At 32.1% G+C, this 20,089-nt stretch overlaps 1 protein-coding gene and 1 non-coding gene across 2 annotated transcripts; one reads left to right on the forward strand and one right to left on the reverse strand.

Moving 5' to 3' along the window:
• Nucleotides 1-6,965: 6,965 nt before the first annotated feature.
• On the forward strand, nt 6,966-7,073 carry LOC131176797 (small nucleolar RNA R71). Its single transcript, XR_009146688.1, has one exon. It is a non-coding gene; the product is annotated as a small nucleolar RNA R71 (small nucleolar RNA).
• Nucleotides 7,074-16,863: 9,790 nt separating this feature from the next.
• On the reverse strand, nt 16,864-17,172 carry LOC110672423 (uncharacterized). Its single transcript, XM_058141826.1, has one exon. It carries the CDS (start codon nt 17,170-17,172, stop codon nt 16,864-16,866), a length of 309 nt encoding a protein of 102 aa, XP_057997809.1.
• Between the last annotated feature and the right edge of the window lie 2,917 nt (nt 17,173-20,089).

Below are 20,089 nucleotides of genomic sequence, written 5' to 3' on the forward strand. Positions count from 1 at the left end.
GTATGTGGTTGGGGGAGGTGGTGGGGGTGTCGCTTGTGGAGGAGAATGGGGGGGGGGGGGTATCGATGACAATGGTGAAACTTGGAGAGGGGAAGCGGGAATGTGGAGGGTACTCCATTGCCGATGGAGAAGATGGAAGAGATAAGGGTGAAAGAAGAAAATGTAGGGAAATTTAGGGTTTACGTGATGAAATTGATAGTGGAGAAGACGGGAGGGAGACTGTGAGAATGCCTAAGGAATGGAGGTTGAAGGGCGGTCGTGGGGAGAAGAGTCGGGAAGTGGAGGTGGGAATTTTGTTTGCCGAAAATGAATTTGAATCGGGTTTGTAAGAGACTACATAAGGGGAAAATGATTTATGCATAACCTGTGCACTCTTTTATACATGTTTCAGAATGATTTAAACTTCAGAGAAATGGCTTATGCACAAGTGCATAGGTCATGCATCGCCCTTATGCAATCGCTCGCAGTATTGAAATCTTGGGTTGGTGGTCATGCGATGCAGCATGAGTCATGCACCTTCCTTATGCAAGTTTCGTGACTCTTGAAATTTTGAGGAGCGAAGTCATGCGGGAGCGCATAAGTTATGCACTCCTTATGCATCTCTCGGCGTATGGTTTTTCGTAAAATCGGGTCATGCAGAAGTGCATAGGTTATGCACTCTGCTCATGCACTGTTCGGCAATTTTTTTTTGGAATTTGGGTTGGTGGTCATGCAGATGTGCATAAGCTATGCACTCTGCTTATGCACTCTTTGGTGGGTTTTGAAATTCAGAATCTTTGGTTATGCAGAAGTGCATAAGCTATGCACATTGCTTATGCAGGTCTCGGCAACTTTTGGAATTTTCTGATTTCTGGTCATGCAGAAGTGCATAGGTTATGCACTCTGCTTATGCACCCCTCGGCAAATTTGAATTTTTGGAGTTTTTGGTTATGCGGAAGTGCATAAGTTATGCACCTTCCTTATGCACCCCTCGGCAAAATTGGAGATTCAGAGTTTTTGGTCATGCGGGAGTGCATAAGTTATGCACTCCCCTTATGCAAACTTCGGCAGAGAGAGAAAATGAAGAATCTGAAGTTATGCAAATGTGTATAGGTCATGCACTCTGCTTATGCAAGTTTCTAAAGATGTGAAATTTGACAAAATGAGGCTATGCAGAGTTGCATAAGCTATGCACTCTCCTTATGCACTTGCAATAAAGGTGAAAAATGGCAAGAATTTTGATTATGCAGGATTGCATAAGCTATGCAGTTGCTTATGCACAATTCAACAAGATTAAGATTGCAATGGAACATGAATTGCAAGTGTGAAAAATACCCTAGAATGAGGAAATATAATTCTATGAAGCATAAACCATGAGAATTTTCACCAAAAACACATCAATATATACAAAGTGTATCAAAAAGGCATCACACAAGCATGTAGACATTGATCCTACATAAAAGACCTTTGTGACCCATGCCATTTTGTCTCAAATTCTGCAAATCAACATTTAGCACATAAAATTCCATAAAAATCTGCATAAAGTTGCATCTAACCACAAATGAGAAATGAACTCTCCAAGTTTTGCCAAGAAAATGCAGCATTTCTACTTTGAATTCTACAACCCAAATAAGCTCATAACCAACCTCACCAAAAACACAAGTCATTTGCTGCAGACATCCTTTTTGCTGCAGATTCCATTTTTTTTTTTTTTTTTTTTTTTTTTTTTTTTTGCTCTGCATGAACCAGATAGCAGCTTCAGCAGTTCACCTACCTTCCTCCATTTAAATACATCCAACCTCATCAAAAATATGAGCCATTTGCTGCAGACACCCTTTTTGCTGCAGAATGTACTTTTCCTCTGCATAAACCAGATTGCAGCTCCTGCACAGGTTATGCAGCAAAAACCAATCAGTTTTTGGGAAAATTTGAAGGACAAAATTTTCAAGTTAAGAATCACTTCCCCAACAGTTCACCAGCCTTTCTTCATTGAATTACATCTACAAGGGACAAGATTTAACAATGTCAAAAATTGAATTTGGGGAGATTTAAGATAAAACAAAATCAATGAAAATGAAAGTAAATTAGCAAAAGCAAAATAAAAGGACTTGGGATGCCTCCCAAGAGGGCTATTTTATAGTCCTTAGCTGGACTTTTCATGAATTTCACTGAAAAGATGTGAGGGATTGGAGAGCTTGTAACAGCTTGCTCCTATTATTGGGTCTCCAGTTATGTAATGTTTCAATCTATGCCCATTGACCTTAAAATTCCCAGATTTTTCACTCCAAATTTCTATTGCTCCATAAGGGAAAACCTTAGAAACTTTATATGGACCAGTCCACCTTGACTTGAGTTTTCCAGGGAACAATTTCAATCTTGAATTGAACAACAAAACTAAATCACCTTCTTTGAATTCCTTTTTCCTCAGATGCTTATCATGCCAAACTTTAGTTCTTTCTTTGTAAAAACGGGCACTTTCATAAGCATCCATCCTCAATTCCTCAAGCTCATTAAGTTGTAACAACCTTTTCTCACCAGCTTGCTTAAGATCAAAATTCAAGGTTCGAATGGCCCAATATGCTCTATGTTCTAGCTCCACAGGTAAATGACAAGACTTACCATACACCAACCTAAAGGGAGTAGTTCCTATAGGGGTTTTGTAGGCAGTCCTATATGCCCATAAAGCATCATCTAGTTTAATAGACCAATCTTTCCTAGAATTGTTCACTGTTTTCTCCAAAATATGCTTGACCTCTCTGTTAGAAATTTCGACTTGTCCTGAAGTTTGAGGGTGGTATGGGGTAGCTATCTTGTGCACCACACCATACTTCCTCATTAGGCTCTCAAATTGCTTATTACAAAAATGGGAACCCCCATCACTAATTATAGCCCTAGGAGCTCCAAATCTGCTCAAGACAAATTTCTTCAAAAATTTCACTACCACTCTAGCATCATTAGTTGGAGTTGCAATAGCTTCCACCCACTTTGACACATAATCAACCCCAACTAAGATGTATCTATTACCATATGAAGAAGGGAATGGCCCCATAAAATCTATTCCCCAAACATCAAATAATTCCACTTCAAGAATATTATTTAGGGGCATTTGATCTCTTTTTGACAAATTTCCACTCCTTTGACATTTATCACAATCCGACACAAATTTCCTCACATCCTTAAAAAGATTTGGCCAAAAGAAACCAGCTTGCAAAATTTTACTAGCTGTCTTAGAGATTCCAAAATGTCCTCCATAATCAGAAGCATGGCAATGATGCATAATACTCTGTACCTCCTCTTCAGGAATACATCTTCTAATTAGACCATCACAACATCTCTTAAAGAGTAAAGGATCATCCCATCTATAAAATTTCACCTCATGCAAAAACTTTTTCTTTTGTTGCCATGTCATACCTAGAGGTAAAACTCCACAAGACAAATAATTCACAAAGTCTGCATACCAAGGTAGTTTAGCAACAAGAGAGAAAAGTTGTTCATCCAAGAAAAACTCATCAATAGGGATTTCATCCAATTCTTCACCATCCAATTTCAACCTACTAAGATTATCAGCAACTACATTTTCAGCTCCCTTTTTATCTCTAATCTCCAAGTCAAACTCTTGTAGCATCAGAATCCACCTAATGAGCCTAGGTTTAGCCTCCTTTTTACGGAGCAAATACCTGATGGCTGCATGATCTGAAAATATAACCACTTTTGAGTCAATAATGTAAGGTCTGAACTTTTCCAATGCAAAGACAATTGCTAAAAATTCCTTTTCAGTTGTTGCATAATTTGTTTGAGCCTCATCCAGTGTTCTACTAGCATAATAAATAGCATAAGCCTTTTCGTCCTTTCTTTGACCAAGAACAGCCCCAATTGTATAGTTGCTAGCATCACACATAATTTCAAAAGGTAGGTTCCAATCAGGTGGTTGCATGATTGGTGCAGTGATAAGAGCTTGCTTCAACCTGCAAAAGGCATCCAAACACTCTTGGTCAAATACAAATGGTGTGTCATTACTTAACAAATTAGACAAAGGTTTGGCTATTTTAGAAAAATCATTGATAAAGCGTCTGTAGAACCCGACATGTCCTAGGAAACTTCGAATTCCTTTGACATTGGTAGGAGGAGCCATCTTCTCTATCACTTCAACCTTGGCTTTATCAACCTCTATTCCTCTGTTAGACACCAAATGTCCAAGTACTATCCCTTCCTGAACCATGAAATGACACTTTTCCCAGTTTAACACAAGGTCAGTATCTGCACATCGCTACAAAATTTTAGAAAGGTTAGCCAAGCATATATCAAATGAAGATCCATAAACAGAAAAATCATCCATAAAAACCTCCATTATGTCTTCGATGAAATCTGAGAAGATTGCCATCATGCACCTTTGAAAAGTGGCTGGTGCATTACACAACCCAAATGGCATCCTTCTATAAGCAAAGGTTCCATATGGACAAGTAAAAGTGGTTTTCTCTTGATCATTTGGATGGATAGGGATTTGAAAAAAACCTGAATATCCATCTAAATAGCAAAAGTAAGAATGCCTAGCTAGTCTTTCTAACATCTGATCAATGAAGGGAAGTGGAAAATGATCTTTTCTAGTGGCAACATTTAATTTTCTGTAATCTATGCACATTCACCAACTAGTCACTGTTATGGTGGGAATTAATTCATTATTTTCATTTTTGACAACTGTCATTCCACCCTTTTTTGGGACAACATGTACTGGGCTCACCCAAGTACTGTCTGAGATGGGATATATGATCCCTGCATCAAGCAACTTCAAAATTTCCTTTTTAACAACTTCTTTCATATTTGGGTTTAGCCTCCTCTGATGTTCAATAGATGGTTTACAATTTTCTTCCAAAATGATTCTATGCATGCAAAAGTGTGGGCTTATTCCCTTAATGTCATCTATGGTGTATCCCAAAACTTTCCTAAATTGTCTCAACACTCTTAACAACTTATCAGCTTCTAAAGTACTCAAATTTGCATTTACAATTACTGGATAAGTGTTATTGGTGCCAAGAAATTCATACCTGAGCTGAGAAGGAAGTTGCTTAAGTTCTACCTTAGGTGCATCTTCTTCCTTGAATGATGATTGCTTAAATTCAGCTTTTTCCTTTTGTGTGAGTTGAAAAACTGGAGCAGAAATGAATGGTGGACTTCCCTCTAAGTGTTGAGTATATGCAGCTACATGAGGGTTGTCATAATCTATGCCTCCTCCATGAACCAAACAATTTTCAAGTGGATCTTCTGGATATTTCTTCCTGAAATGTTCTTCAACCAGCTCATCAATAATATCAACTCTCAAGCAAGTATCAGCTTCAGAATGATGCTTCTTCATAGAGTTATTAATATTGAAAATTAACTGCTCTTCACCAACTCTAAGAGTAAGCTTTTCTCCCTTAACATCAATCAATGCTCCTGCTGTAGCTAGAAAGGGTCTCCCCAAGATAATTGGAATATTAGAATCTTCCTCCATGTCCAAGATGACAAAGTCAACAGGTATATAGAACTTTCCAACCTTCAGGGGCACATTCTCCAAAATCCCTTCAGGATACTTGATTGTTCTGTCAGCTAACTGAAGAGAAATGTGGGTTGGCTTTAGATCTCCCATGTTGAGCTTCTCATAGATGGAAAGGGGCATAAGGCTAACACTAGCCCCTAAATCACATAGAGCTTTTGTAGAACAAGACTCTCCAATGTGGCATGGAATTGAAAAACTCCCTGGATCCTTGAGCTTTGGAGGAAGTTTCCTTTGAAGGATAGCACTACATTCTTCTGTCAAAGCTACAGTTTCATCATCTTCAAGTTTCCTCTTGTTTGAGAGAATTTCTTTCAAGAATTTTGCATAAGAGGGCATTTGTGAAAGAGCATCAACAAAAGGCACATTTATGTAAAGTTTCTTCAAAACCTCTAAGAACTTCCCAAATTGCCTATCAAGCTTGGCTTTGTGAAATCTTTGTGGAAAGGGAAGTTGTGGTTTGTAGGGTTCAGGAGGTATATATTTCTCTTCTTTCTCTTCAAATTTCTCCTTACATTTTTCTGCACTCTCTTATTTTTCACTCTCATCAGTTCCTTTCTCATTTTCTCTCTTCTCACTGTTTTCACTCTTCTCATCATTTATAACTTTTCCACTTCTTAAAGTAATAGCTTGACACTGCTCTCTTGGATTTTCTGGTTGACTTGGAAGCTTTCCAAAAGACTTAGCACTTGAGGAAGATGCTTGTTGTGCAATCTGATTTTCCAGCATTCTGTTGTGTGTTTGCATCTGTTCCAGCCTTGCTTTCACCTCTCTCATCTCCTCATCATGCTTATTTTGGTTAGCAAGAATCTGTTGCAATAAAGCTTCAGTGGTGGAATTTCGTTCTTGCTGTTTTGGTGGAGGGTTCATATTTTTCTGCTGAAAATTAGGCAATGGTTGCCTATTCTGCTGATATGGAACTTGACTTTGCTGTTGTGGTTGAAAATTCTGATTTGGAACTTGACTTTGGTGATTTCCCCATGAAAAGTTGGGATGATTCCTCCAATTTGGATTGTAAGTTTGAGAATAAGGATTCCCCATTTGCTTATTTCCATAATTACCAACATATACTGCTTGTTCTCCATAATCTACTCCACAGCTGGTTGTTTCCTCTGTATAAGCAACTTGTTGTGAACTTCCAGCTGATGATGTTGAACTAACCAACATACTCAAATCTTCCATCTTCTTAGCAAGGACATTTGTAAGTGTATCAAACTTTGCATTAATCATGTTGAATGGATCAAGATCATACATTCCAGCAGCTTGCCTTTTCTGAGTTGGAGCTGGTCCTCTTGGACTACTCCAAAAATGAGTATTCTTTGTAATTTTCTCCAATAGCTCATAAGCTTTATCTTCATGCTTCATAATAAATTCTCCTCCTGTTTGAGCATCAATAATCCCTCTAATTGCAGGAGTGACATTTGTGTAGAAATTCTGATTTATCATCCATTTCGGAATGGCATGATGTGGGCATAATCTCTCTAATTCCTTCCATCTCATCCATGACTCATATAGAGTTTCATCCTCTCTTGGTCTGAATGCTGTCATTTGATTCCTCAACTCTTGAGTTTTTCCAGGTGGAAAGTATTGTGCAAGAAATGCATCAGTGAGTTGCTCCCAATTTGTAATGGAGTTGTGAGGTAAAGAATCAAGCCAATCCAATGCTCTATCTTTCAAAGAGAATGGAAATAGCTTCAATCTTGCTGCATCATCAGACACTCCAGGTTGTTTTTGCATGTCACAAATCATAGCAAACTTCTTCAGGTGTGTGTGTGGATTTTCAGAAGGATGTCCTCCAAATTGAGAATTTTGAATCATTTGAAGAACTCCAAAATCCATCTTGTAACTATTTGCATCAATCCTTGGTCTTGCTATGCTCTCTCTCAAGTCATCAAAACGTGGAAAAGCATGATCCATCATACTTCCCCTAGGCACGTTTGCATTAACAACTTCTTCTCCTTGGGCATCATTTTCATTGTTTTGACCATTTCCAGCATTACCAACACCAATTCTAATTCTTTCATCAGCCATGTCTGCTTCAATTTCGGTTTCTCTCAAGGCTTCTTTCCTTTTTCTGGTTTCTTTCTTGTTGGCTTTACAAAATTTCTCAATTTCAGGATTGAACAGTAAGGTTGTGTCACTTGAGCTTCTAGCTCTTCTCATAAAAGATTAAAAGTACCTGAAAAAGAACAAACAAACACAAAATGAAAAGATAACAAAAATAAAACTATAAACAACTAAAATGATCAAGAATTCAATCTTAAACAAACAACTCCCCGGCAACGGCGCCAAAAACTTGATGCGTCCCTACCGCAAGTGCACGGGTCGTACAAGTAGTATAGAAAAGATATCAATCCCACGAGGAATTGTGTTAATGATTGAATTTTTGATATAAAAAGTTGAGTAAATTGAAATATTTTTGAAATTAAAGCAATGAATTGATGGGTATTGAGAATGTGAAATCTATATGTGCAAAATTAATATTCTATTCAACAATGTATTAATTAAACTAAAATTGCATCAAATTGAAATAAGCAAGTTGAAATATGGTAAGATTAAAAATGGCAAGTAATTAAATTCGATTAGAAATTAACAATGATAAAAAGGCGATTCCGGAGTTCGGGATTTCATATTCGAGTTATTTTGGGATTTTAAATTGGTTATCTAATCTTGTGAAACTAATGGTTTTAAGGAGATTAATTCTTAAATCCTTTGAATACCCTTTCGAGTGAGATAAAGAGTGCCTTAATCAAACTAATCCTACTTTCGTGGACTTAGAATTAATTAAGACCCATTAAGTTCTTTAATTAATCTGTGAATCCTCTTAATCCTTAGCCTATTTCTAGGTCTAAGTTAATTATCTATCACAAGGCCTTCTCCTTTCGGTGCTTCAACCATGGATTAAGAACATTACTTAATGGGATCCTACACTAAGCATGTCATTAAGCACACAAGAAATGAATAAAACTCATCAAGACCACAAAATATGGATTACCCAATCAAAATCCACAAAATATCTCAAATATTACAACCCTTACTCCAGAATCAAAAGTAAACTACTCACTATCCATAATGCTTACAAGATATGATGAGTTTAAATGGAAATAAAGCTTTAATCCAAGCTAAGAAATAAGAAATTAAACACTAGAAATGTAGAAAAGTGTAAGGAAAGAAAGAAATCTGCAAATCTTGGTTGAAAATGGTGTGGAAGGTGAAGGTGACTCTTCAAATTCTGCTCAGCCCCTCCTTTCCTTTTCTGCTCCTTGTCTCCCCTCTAAAATGGGAAAATGAGACTATTTATAGCATTTTTCTGACATGGAGCCCTAAAATGGTATGTTCTAGGAAGAATTATTTGAGGGAATCTCCTGCCAGCTCATTAATGAACTCTTTATGGGACTGCATAAGTGGACTGCATAAGTTATGCAGTCCCTTATGCAGTTCTTGGCTGGTTCTGAGTCACTTATGCGAAGCTGCATAACTTGGTGCATAGGTTATGCACAATTCCGTGAAGGTGCATAAGGGAGGCGAGAATGTGCATAAGCTATGCAGTCTCCTTATGCACATTTCAGCTGGTTCTGGAACAGTGATCTTTCTCCTTATGCGGATCTGCATAGCTTATGCGGCAAGTTATGCACAGTTTGGTCAACGCATATTTCAGCTTGAAAATCTGTTTCTTTGACATCTTTGGCTGTAGAAGACACTCCTCAATGGCAAAATTCTCTTCAGTCCTTCAAAAACACCATTTTTCCTACAAAACAAAGTAAAAATTACAAATTAATGCAAAATTGACAACTATGAAAAACTAACTAATTAACTAATGAAATTAGCTAAAAATGGCTAATAATCAAATAAAAATGGTTATAAAATTAGACCTAAATGACTATGCAAAATATATGCATCAGAGGACAATGTCCAATTTTGAGTTTGGGGGTGTGCATTTTGATTTTTGCTACATTTTTCACATTTTGAGTATAGGAACATCTCATCCCATTCCATTTACATATATATTGTAAATATTTTACTTATACATCCATACATACATATACATAACACATTTACACACATATTATACATCACTTAGAAATTGTACACATTGCACACAAATAGATTTCCTCCATTTAGTTAATGCATTGCTCATTTTTAGGAATCATGCATCATGAAATAAAATCTTTTGCCAAATCCCTTGAGTATTGAAAAGTTGCCTATGAGAGTGATTTGACTTACCTTTAGTTGGGTTTGCGGATTGAAAGTTTCCTAAGAGGTGTAAAGTTTTGAAGTGTTTATCCCTTGCCTATATCTTCTTAGCCAAAAAGCCACCCAACTAGTCCTTTAGAGATTGGAGTGTTTAGAGGGAGTTATTGGATATAAGATAGTCAAATGATGTCTCACCAATCCTAGAACAAATTTTCTAAATCTTTTAAGGCGAAATACCAGCTTATACTTGAAAAGAGAGATCATTAGGCATTCTTTGATTTAAACCTTCTCATTTTAAACCTTTGGCCTTTTTCCTAATTAAAATTAACCCTTGCAAACCTCTTCGAGCCTTTTTATTTCTAATTTTTCTTGAAACCCTTATTACTACCTAGCCAAAGAACCAAACACTCTAATCCTTTTCATGAGAATAATTGAATATTAGGTACACTTTATACTCTGATATTAAAAACAAAAAAAAGAAAGAAAGAAAAAAAAAAAAAAAAATATATATATATATATATATATATATATATATATATATATATATATATATATATATATATATATATATATATTAATGAAAGGGAGAAGAAATGCTTGTCATCTTGTAAAAGTGCTAGTATATGTGCTTTTCACTATTGTCATTCAAATTGAAAGAAATCCACCCAAAGTAATTAAAGGAAATGAGTTTGGGGGTAGCATTTTTAGGGACAATCATCAAGAGAAAATATAAGATACAGGTTCAAAGTATCAAAGTGTCCCTCCATTTTTATGTATTTTGTAAAATATGCTAGCACTTGATAATTTTTATTGTGTATTTCTCTCCTCCATATATATATATATATATATATATATAAGAAGAAAATAATAATAAAATAAGAAGTGTACCTTATGTTTTCAAGATTGAAAATATTCTCATGCTTTGGATCTTTTTTTCCCTTTTTCTTCTTAGCCTCATTTTGAACCCCATGGCCCCATTACATCCCTAAAAAGACCTTTGATCTCTTGATAATACTTGCTATATAAGTGGAGATAGGAGTAGGGAATTTGTCTATGGGATTGGAAAATTATTCATTCATTCATTCAATTCCATCATTCTATATAGAGACACTTTGACTATTGATTGTTCCAGAATTCCTTTTGAGCATGACTCTCTCTTTTGATTCGTTGGTTTGGGAATTTTGGATGATATTTGACTTTATGGCTAAACGGTGAAAGCTTGGATAAGCATTAAATTCTTTGTATCTTGAAGGATGGGTATATGGCTTGTTGGTATGGCTAAAAGGTATGTTAAGTTACTTTAATAGGTGATTTTCATAACTCTTTGGACAAGGCACTCCTAAAAATTGCATTATATTTTAAATTTTGCTAGATGACAAGCAAAGACTTGAGTTTGGGGGTATTTGATACATGCATTTTGCATAGTCATCTAGGTTTAATTTCATAGTCATTTTATTTGATTATTAGTCACTTTTAGCTAATTTCATTAGTTATTTAGATAGTTTTTCATAATTGCCAATTTTTAGATTAATTTGTAATTTTACTTTGTTTTGTAGGTAAAATAGTGTTTTTGAGAAATTTTTCCATTGAGGAGTGATTCTACAGCCAAAGATGTCAAAAACAAGTTTCAAAGTTGAAGTATGTATTGGCCAAATTGCGCATAACTTGCCGCATAAGTTGTGCAGTTCTGCACAAGGAGAAGAAACAATGTCCCAAACCTGCCGAAATCTGCATAAGTTGCTGCATAACTTATGCAGATTTATGCCTTGCTTATGCGACCTCATGGAAAACTGCATAACTTATGCAGTCTTGCACCCTGCTCATGCAGCTTCGCACAGAGAGCCAGGAACCAGCCAAAAACTGCATAAGGGACTGCATAACTTATACAGTCCACTTATGCAGTTCCATAAAGTCTTCATAATGAGCTAGCAGAAGATTCCCTCATAAAAATACACCTCAAACACACCATTTTAGGGCTACTTGTCAGAGAAAAAGATATAAATAAGCCCTTATCCCATTTTAGAAAAAGGAGGAGAAAGAAAAGAAAAGGAGCAGCAGCTGAAGAGTCAAAAAGAGGGAGCTAAAAATGTCACCCCCTCCATTTCCAGACAGATTTGGAGTTTTCTTTCCTTTCTTGCATATTTCTTACCTTTCTTGTATTGGATTTCTTAGTTCTTAGCTTAGATTAAGGTTTTATTTCCATATTAACTCAGAATATCTTGTAATTATTATGAATAGTAAGTAGTTTTCATTAGATTCTGGAGTTGGGATGTAATATTTGAGATATTTTGTGGATTTTAATTGGGTAATCCATATTTTGTGGTCTTAATGAATTTTATTCATTTCTTGTGTGCTAAATGACATGCTTAGTGTAGGATCCCATTAAGTGATGTTCTTAATCCATGGTTGAGGCACCGAAAGGAGAAAGCCTTGTGATAGATAATCAAGAAATTGGACTTAATTAACTTAGATCTAGAAATAGACTAAGGATTAAGAGAATTTACAGATTAATTAAGGAACTTAATGGGTCTTGATTAACTTTAACTCCACGAAAGTAGGATTAGATTGATTAAGGCACTCTTTGTCCTACTCGAAAGGATATTTAAAGGATTTAAGAATTAATCTCCTTAAAACCCGTAAGTTCCACAAGATTGGATAACCAATTTAAAAATCCCAAAATAGCTTGAATATGAACTCCCGAACTCCGGAATCGCCTTTTTATCATTGTTAATTTCTAATTGAATTTAATTACTTGCCATTTTAAATCTTGCCATATTTCAATTTGCTTATTTTGATGCAATTTTAGTTAAATCATTACATTATTGAATAGATTATTAATTTTACACACATAGAATTCACACTTCAATAACTATCAATTTATTACTTTCATTTCAAAAATAGTTCAAATTAGTTAGAATTTTTATATCAAAAATTCAATCATTAACACAACTCCTCGTGGGAACGATATCTTTTCTATATTACTTGTACGACCCATGCACTTGCGGTTGGGCCACATCAATCTTCTCCTCGAAATAGTAGAGGGTAGTATATAGTCTAAAGGATAGAAACAGAGATCACATAATGAATGTATGGCTACTATTCCCTGAGCTCCTCCTCAGCTTCTTATTGCCCAAGACAAGAGTATACTCTAAGTAAAGGAAAGGATAAAGACAGAAGTTAGCATAGATAAATCATAGAATATGTGTATATATAGAAGAATACGCATATATACAGAAGTAAAGGAAACAATATTAAGTATTATTTTTAATCCTTGGTTAAAGGACCGAAAGGAGAAGACCAAGTGATAGATAATCAAGAAATTGGACTTAATTAACTTTGATCTAGAAAGATACTAAGGATTAAGAGGGCTTAATAAATTGATTAAAGAGTTAATCTTAAACTCTGTGAAAGTAGGATTCAATAAACTAAGACACTATTTGATTCACTCGAAAGAGGTTTCAAAGAATTTTACAATTGTTCTCCTTTAAATCCATAAATTTCATAGATTATACTAGCTAGGAAAATCCCAAATTAACTTGAATATGAACTCTTAACTCCGGAATCATATTTTATCAATTGTTGCTTGAAATTTTACTTTTGAGTGCTTAGTTTAATCTCATTTTATCAATTTTCATTATTAATATTCTCAATTTTTTTATTTAGCCAATTATTAAATTAATCATTATTTGAATTGAGTTTTGCATTTTCATACCTTAAACTTTAAATTCCCAAATTTCCTTTATTTATTTGATTAAAATACAATTTTAACATAATTTATTTTATATCAAAAATTTAATTGAAAACACAACTCTTCATGGGTACGATATCTTTTTCTATACTACTTGAATGACCCATATACTTGCAGTAGTCCACATCATTAACCCACTAAATTGTCAATTATTTTACAAAGAAAGTTACCTAATTTTATTTTTTTAGAAAAATATGTGATGTATAAAACATATCCAGCTACCCTCTTTCCGTCAAACCCCCTCCCTTTTCTTTGTTTATTCTCTACTGGCAACTACTAGTTAGGTAATTTTATGGGTAAAATAATTAACAAGTCAGTAGATTAACTTAAAAACCTTTAATTTTAGGTTACGGTGACTTTTATGAAATCAAATTAAAGTTAAGAGAGTTTTATTAAAAAAATTAAAGTTTAATTACTTTTATGAGAACACTCATAAAAATTGAGTTACTACGTGTGATAATTAACCCAAAATATATTATCAATCTTTTTCCTAAATTAAATATGCAATTAATTTCAAATTTAGAGTCAAAATTACAATATTCAGTTTTATCACTTTGCTCTCCCCTTCAAACTTCGTAACACTAGAACCATTTTATGGTGTAAAAAATTAAGGTAAAAAATTCTGACAATACTTTTTTTTTTTTGAATCTTTGAAATATAAGAAAGAAATGATACAAAACCAAAACAAACAAAAAGAGAATGTTTAATAAAGAGAAGGACAAGTGGGTATAAAATACCAAACATTTGCGTAATCTTATAATTTTATCTAAATGTTTCAATTTTGGATTAAATATCCTAATCTTTTATATTAGGTGTAATTATAATCAGAACTCAAAATTGATTTAGAGAAATTTAAATGTTATACATTAAACTTTCAATTATGATAACCCAAATGCCCTAAACTTTAAATTTTATTACTCAAATTCATAGAAATCTATCTTTATATGTTTTAAATGAACTAATTTTATTCTTTTGATTGATGTAATCATAATTTTTTAAAACAATCAATCAGCTTAATTACTAAAGTATAAAATCTTCTTTGGGCGTTTGGTTACCATAATTGTATTTTTAGAGCATTTGGTTATCACCATTATACTCTTTGGTAGACAAAATGTAATATTTTCTAAATCAATTTTAGGCTGTGACTATAATTATACTAAATATGAAGTATTAGAATATTTAATCGAAAATTGAAATGTTTGAATAAAATTGTAAAATCATGCAAACGTTTGGTGTTTTATGTTTAATTGGCCTAAAGAGAATGCAATAATTCAATTTAATTCTTTACTAATTTATATGTTTAAAATATTTATTTTTTATTTGTAGAAGGCAGATAATTATTATAGCTTAATTTTTTAAATTCAAAAATAAATAAAGTCATTTTGAAAATAATTACATAATGTAAAAAGTAATTAATTAAGTCAGTTTAATTAATTTTCTCCGTTTTTAAAAGTGTAAGGAGTGGAGATCTAGAGTTTGAATCTCTTTTACATATTTTAAGATTAATCACCTTTATAATAAAAAAGTGAAATAATTACATCATACCCTTCTCTAATCTATAAAGATAAGTGCAACTCAAGAAACTTTTTATTTTTTAATAAGCGAAATATTTTGCACAAATAAAATGACGTAAAAAATTAATAGTCTCATGGAAAACAAGACTAATTAAATATAGGAAAACCGTATTATAAACATTTAGCATGACTAGGCCATTTAGCTAGAAGTGGCATTAAGCCAAACATGAACGTCAAAAAATGAATCTACAGATTACAATCCTAAACTTTACCAACCAGATTTTATACACACATTTATATATATAACATCCAAAAGAATTACAAAACACAAGGGAGAACATGTTAGCTCGATCTCTAGTGAACACTACAAGTGACAAAGTGAAAGAAAGGATAACACTCTATTGAAGTTTTGCTAGAAATAAAAAGTATATGAAATGTTAAAAATAAAAGATGAGCATTACTGAAATTCTAGAATACGACTAGAATGTTTGAAATACATGAATTATATTCTAAACATTCTTGTTTCGTGGTTTCTTGGGTTGGATTTTGTTGGCCCATAGTCTTGTTCTTTCCTTTGTTTACTTTTTTCTCTATTTCAATAAAATTTGTGTTGCTTAAAAAGAAAATTCTAAAGAAATTTCAACAACTTTTTAGCATAAGTTGAATGTTCCCCAAATTTTAACAATGCTCCAAAGAGCTTCAAAAAACAAGATCACAACACAAATTATCAATAAAATTGCCTATCTGAGGCCTACACAAAATATATATTACTTCACCAATTCTCTATTTATTTCATTTTAAGAATTTTCTTTTCTTCCTCCCCGTTCTACAATTCCCAATTACGAATTTCACTTCCACTGATCATCCCACTCTTCTATAATTCAAATCACAATTTAGCAAACTATAAAATGTAATAATCTATTGTCCTTTTAGATTAATGTAGCACACCGAGATTGAAATTAAGAACCGATGCTAATTGTTGCTCACACACAAATCCTAAAATAGAAAACTTTGCCATAACCTTTTATCTATACATGTATCTTCACATTTATAATCTCTCAATCCCTTTATTCTTCAAGGAAACAAACAAATACCACAAACCACTCAACAGCATCATCATTTAGTTTAAAAAAAGCATATTATTGAGAGAAATATTTTTAATTAAATAGAAAATTATTTCCTGTGAGTGTACGACTTCTATAGTAGAATTATTGCTAATTAAAGAGCTATTAATATAGCTGGGGCTCAAGGGAATTTACTCTATAAACAAAATATTATAAGAGATATTATTTGATTTTGTCTGCTGAATTGAGAGATTTGAGTACAAGAAAAATGAATTCCTATAGAGTGATCTTGCCATATTAAGAAAACACATTTTATGGTATAGTTAATGTATAATAAGTAAATGGTTTAGTTATGTCGAGAGTAATAAAGGAATAATTCTATTAATTAATTAGTACGTGTATGCTTTTAATTATGATTATTTTTTAACTTAATTAGGTTGATAGAGAATGAGAGAATTTGGTTTATGGTGATGTAATTATATATATGTTTGGTAATAATGAAGGATGAATATATCCCTAATGCACTAAAAATATCGATAGATTCTTTGATATGTCGTTAAGGATAAATCACACAAATATTTTTTTTGTTTAATTTACTTTGTTTTAGTCTTATGATTTACTAAGGGAAACATAATAATTTTGATATCATTATTAGAGAGAGAGAGGAAAAAGTATATAGATTCTGTATAGAGTTTACTTTAATTCTCTTATCCTCTACGTACATAAAACAACATCGATGATAAATCAATTTTTAAGAATAAAACACGATCAATACAGAAACCCCAATCTGGGAATTTTTCTTTTTTTTTTTTTTTAAATGTCTCTCCCTCAGAATCACTTTCGCTTGCATCGATTGTAGAAGGTACATGGCCGATTCCGGGCACCGAAGGGTCTTATGCAATTGCCGTATATAGCTGAGTTGCAAAAGGCTTGTTTTCCCGTACTTGGATAACGAAAAAGGTTTCCATCTACATCTGATTCTTCTTGTATGCGTTGAGCCGTTGTGGCGTTGCACATGCAGGAGGAATTTGCAATGTTGTCTTCAAGGAGGGCTGCACTATAACCAGATATCACGATCATCAAAACAAATAGCAGAGATAAAGACAACCCTTTCAATGATTCAATCTTCAAGTTGGTTTTCATCTTTGCATATAACTGAAACTGAAACTGAAACTCTAGCTGGAAATTTTACGATCATATAATGGTGCTCAACTTTTGACCATATTTAGGCTTGGGCACTGATAAACGTATAATATAATTAAGTAGTCTATTTTCTATAACTCACAAATTAAGATAAATCATGGGGATTCATGACAAAAGTAAAGCTTTCGTAATCTCTCTTGAGATATTGTAATTGACTTTATATATATATATATATATATATATATATATATATATATATATATATATATATATATATATATATAATTTTTTTATTATTAAAATAGATATATAATCATTAATTTATTAGACAATATTTTTATATTTATATGTTATTTTTTGGAGTTTAAACTCCAATAAATTGGAAAAATTTCTTCTTTTTCCTTTTTTTTTTTTTTAACTTTTATTCAACGAAAGGAAAGTGTGGAAAAATCTGAATCCGTGAAATATGGGGTATTGGAAAGACTTGTAAAGTCTTCGGTTCTGTTTGTATTCATATTTTCTCAAGAATTCTTGTTAAAAAGAGATGATCACATCAAACTAACAATAAATAAATAATGATTTTTGACAATGTCCTCGTACACGACAGGATCATGCGACCATTCTTGGTTGTCATTGTAGTGGAAAAATAGAACTTCCAACTAAATGCTAAGTGCTCCCTCCATTACCCATCAAGCTCATTGGACTCTGAATTATTGCCGCTTATGGAAGACTTGTAAAAGTCTCCCATTAGTCCTCCAGCGTAATATATACACTCAACTTCTAAAATACTGAATTACTAGTAATCCAGCTAATGACTTCGACAACCTTTTTCTGATTGACAAGTAAGTTTTGGCTTACTATAGGTGTTCTTTCTTTCTTTTTTTCTCCCTAATTACACATAAATAAAACATTTGCACAAATTTAACTCCAAATTTCGTTAATTGTGTTATTTTATACTTAAAATTTTTTTATTTAACTCTTGATTTACTTAAAGTGTTTCAATTATACTTTTTGTTTATCAATTTTCTTAATATGTATATATATTTTTACTTTAAAAAAAAATTATTATAACATTAGACTTTTTTCTATAAACAAAATTTTATTAAAACTATTTTAAAAAAAAAACTTCAGAATGAAAATCTCTAATTAAACTCAAGTTAATGCCTTTTCAATACCCAACCTAAGAAGCATCATGCTTAATGAAAAAACCTGCTCCAGACACACAATCCAAACAAAATCAAAATAAAAAAGACATAAAGCAGAAATCGAAGCATCTCATCAAAAAGGACCTAAACCAGACGAGGTGGGACCAATCATATAGACAATGAAATGGTTAGATGCAACAAGCAGCGTCCTGGCAAATGAAACCCAGCTAAAGGAATGGGAGGATTGGGGCACGAAGACTTGTACTAGTCGTTGGTAGAGGTCAAGATGTTGACAGTCTTTCTCGTGGAGAAGTTCGTAACGCCTCCTTACCAAGGAGGGAGCAAGAATACAAAGACTTGCAGTGCTCTTGTATAGAGACGGATTTTGGACAAAACTTTGATGACTGCGTCTCAGCATAGGATCCAAATAATCCACTTGTTGATTATCTTTTTGTTGAGATAGAGGGAAAAGTAAACCTTGCCATTAGGGCCATAAATCATGAGCTTGTCACAAGTGGGGCATGGAACGAAGGCTCTTTTAGTCTTTTTCCTTCAAAGAATAAAAATGTGGAAGACGAGTCTTAATCTACCTAAGTAGAAGTTTCCTGTGTGCGTTAAAATTGAGTTAGCATATTATATAATATGCTTTATTATTATTAATTTTTATAAGCAACAAGTCATTGAAAATTAAGCTATAGAATCTAGCTGGAATACAAAGCAAAGAAAAACTATTATATTTTATATATATATATATATATATATATATATATATATATATATATATATATATATATAAACTAAAGATTATATAATTAAAAAACATATATAATATAATGTGTATTAATAATGAATTTTAAAATTTAGGACAATTTATATATTAATCTCTAAGATATATAAAAAATTACAGGACTGTCCCTTTTTTCAAATTTGTAATAATTAGTTTTTAAGATTTGATTCCCTTAATATATTAGTCTTTGCTATCTAAAATGACTATTAACTTCATTAATTCTATTAACTTTATAAATTTTTTTTCAATTTGAAACAATCTAGTTTCTGACGTATTATTTTATCAACAAAATAATTTTTTCATCTAAATTTTATATTCAAATAAACATTTATTTATATAGTTATGCATTTTATAAAAATATAAAATACTTTCACGATTATAATTTTTTAAATATAAAATACTAAAGTATTTAATTAGAAGATGAAAATAATAATAATAATAATAATAATAATAATAATAATAATAATAATAATAATAATAATAATAATAATAATAATAATATGCTTTTTCAAATAGTAAAAATGGTTATCAACAAATAATTTGTTTTATTAATTTTTTAAATTTTTTATATTATGGTCAAGCGTATTGTTTGCTATAAAATAATTTTTTTTATTATGGTAAAACATATTGTTTGTTATTAACACATAATACTAAAAATAGTTAATTTTTTTAAAATATTTAAATTTTTAAATAGTTATTAACAAACATATTGTTTATTAACTATATGTTATATTGTAGTAAAACATATTATTTGTTATTTTAATATTTTTTACTATTTGAAAATGCATATTCTTATCTAATTAAATAATTTTAGTATTTTATATTTAAATAATTATAATTATGAAAAATATTTAATATTTTTATAAAATATATAATTACTAATTACAAAATAAATAATTACATAAATATAAAACTTGGATATAAAAATTATTTTGTTAATAAAATAAAATTTGAAGGATTAAATTATTTCAAATTGAAAAGAAAT

This window comes from Hevea brasiliensis, unplaced genomic scaffold (assembly GCF_030052815.1).
Source record: "Hevea brasiliensis isolate MT/VB/25A 57/8 unplaced genomic scaffold, ASM3005281v1 Scaf244, whole genome shotgun sequence".
NCBI lineage: Eukaryota > Viridiplantae > Streptophyta > Magnoliopsida > Malpighiales > Euphorbiaceae > Hevea > Hevea brasiliensis.

What these genes read in the sequence shown, in the direction of transcription:
- LOC110672423 (XM_058141826.1), bottom strand. Translation starts at nt 17,172, where the DNA reads ATGAAAACCAACTTGAAGATTGAATCATTGAAAGGGTTGTCTTTATCT.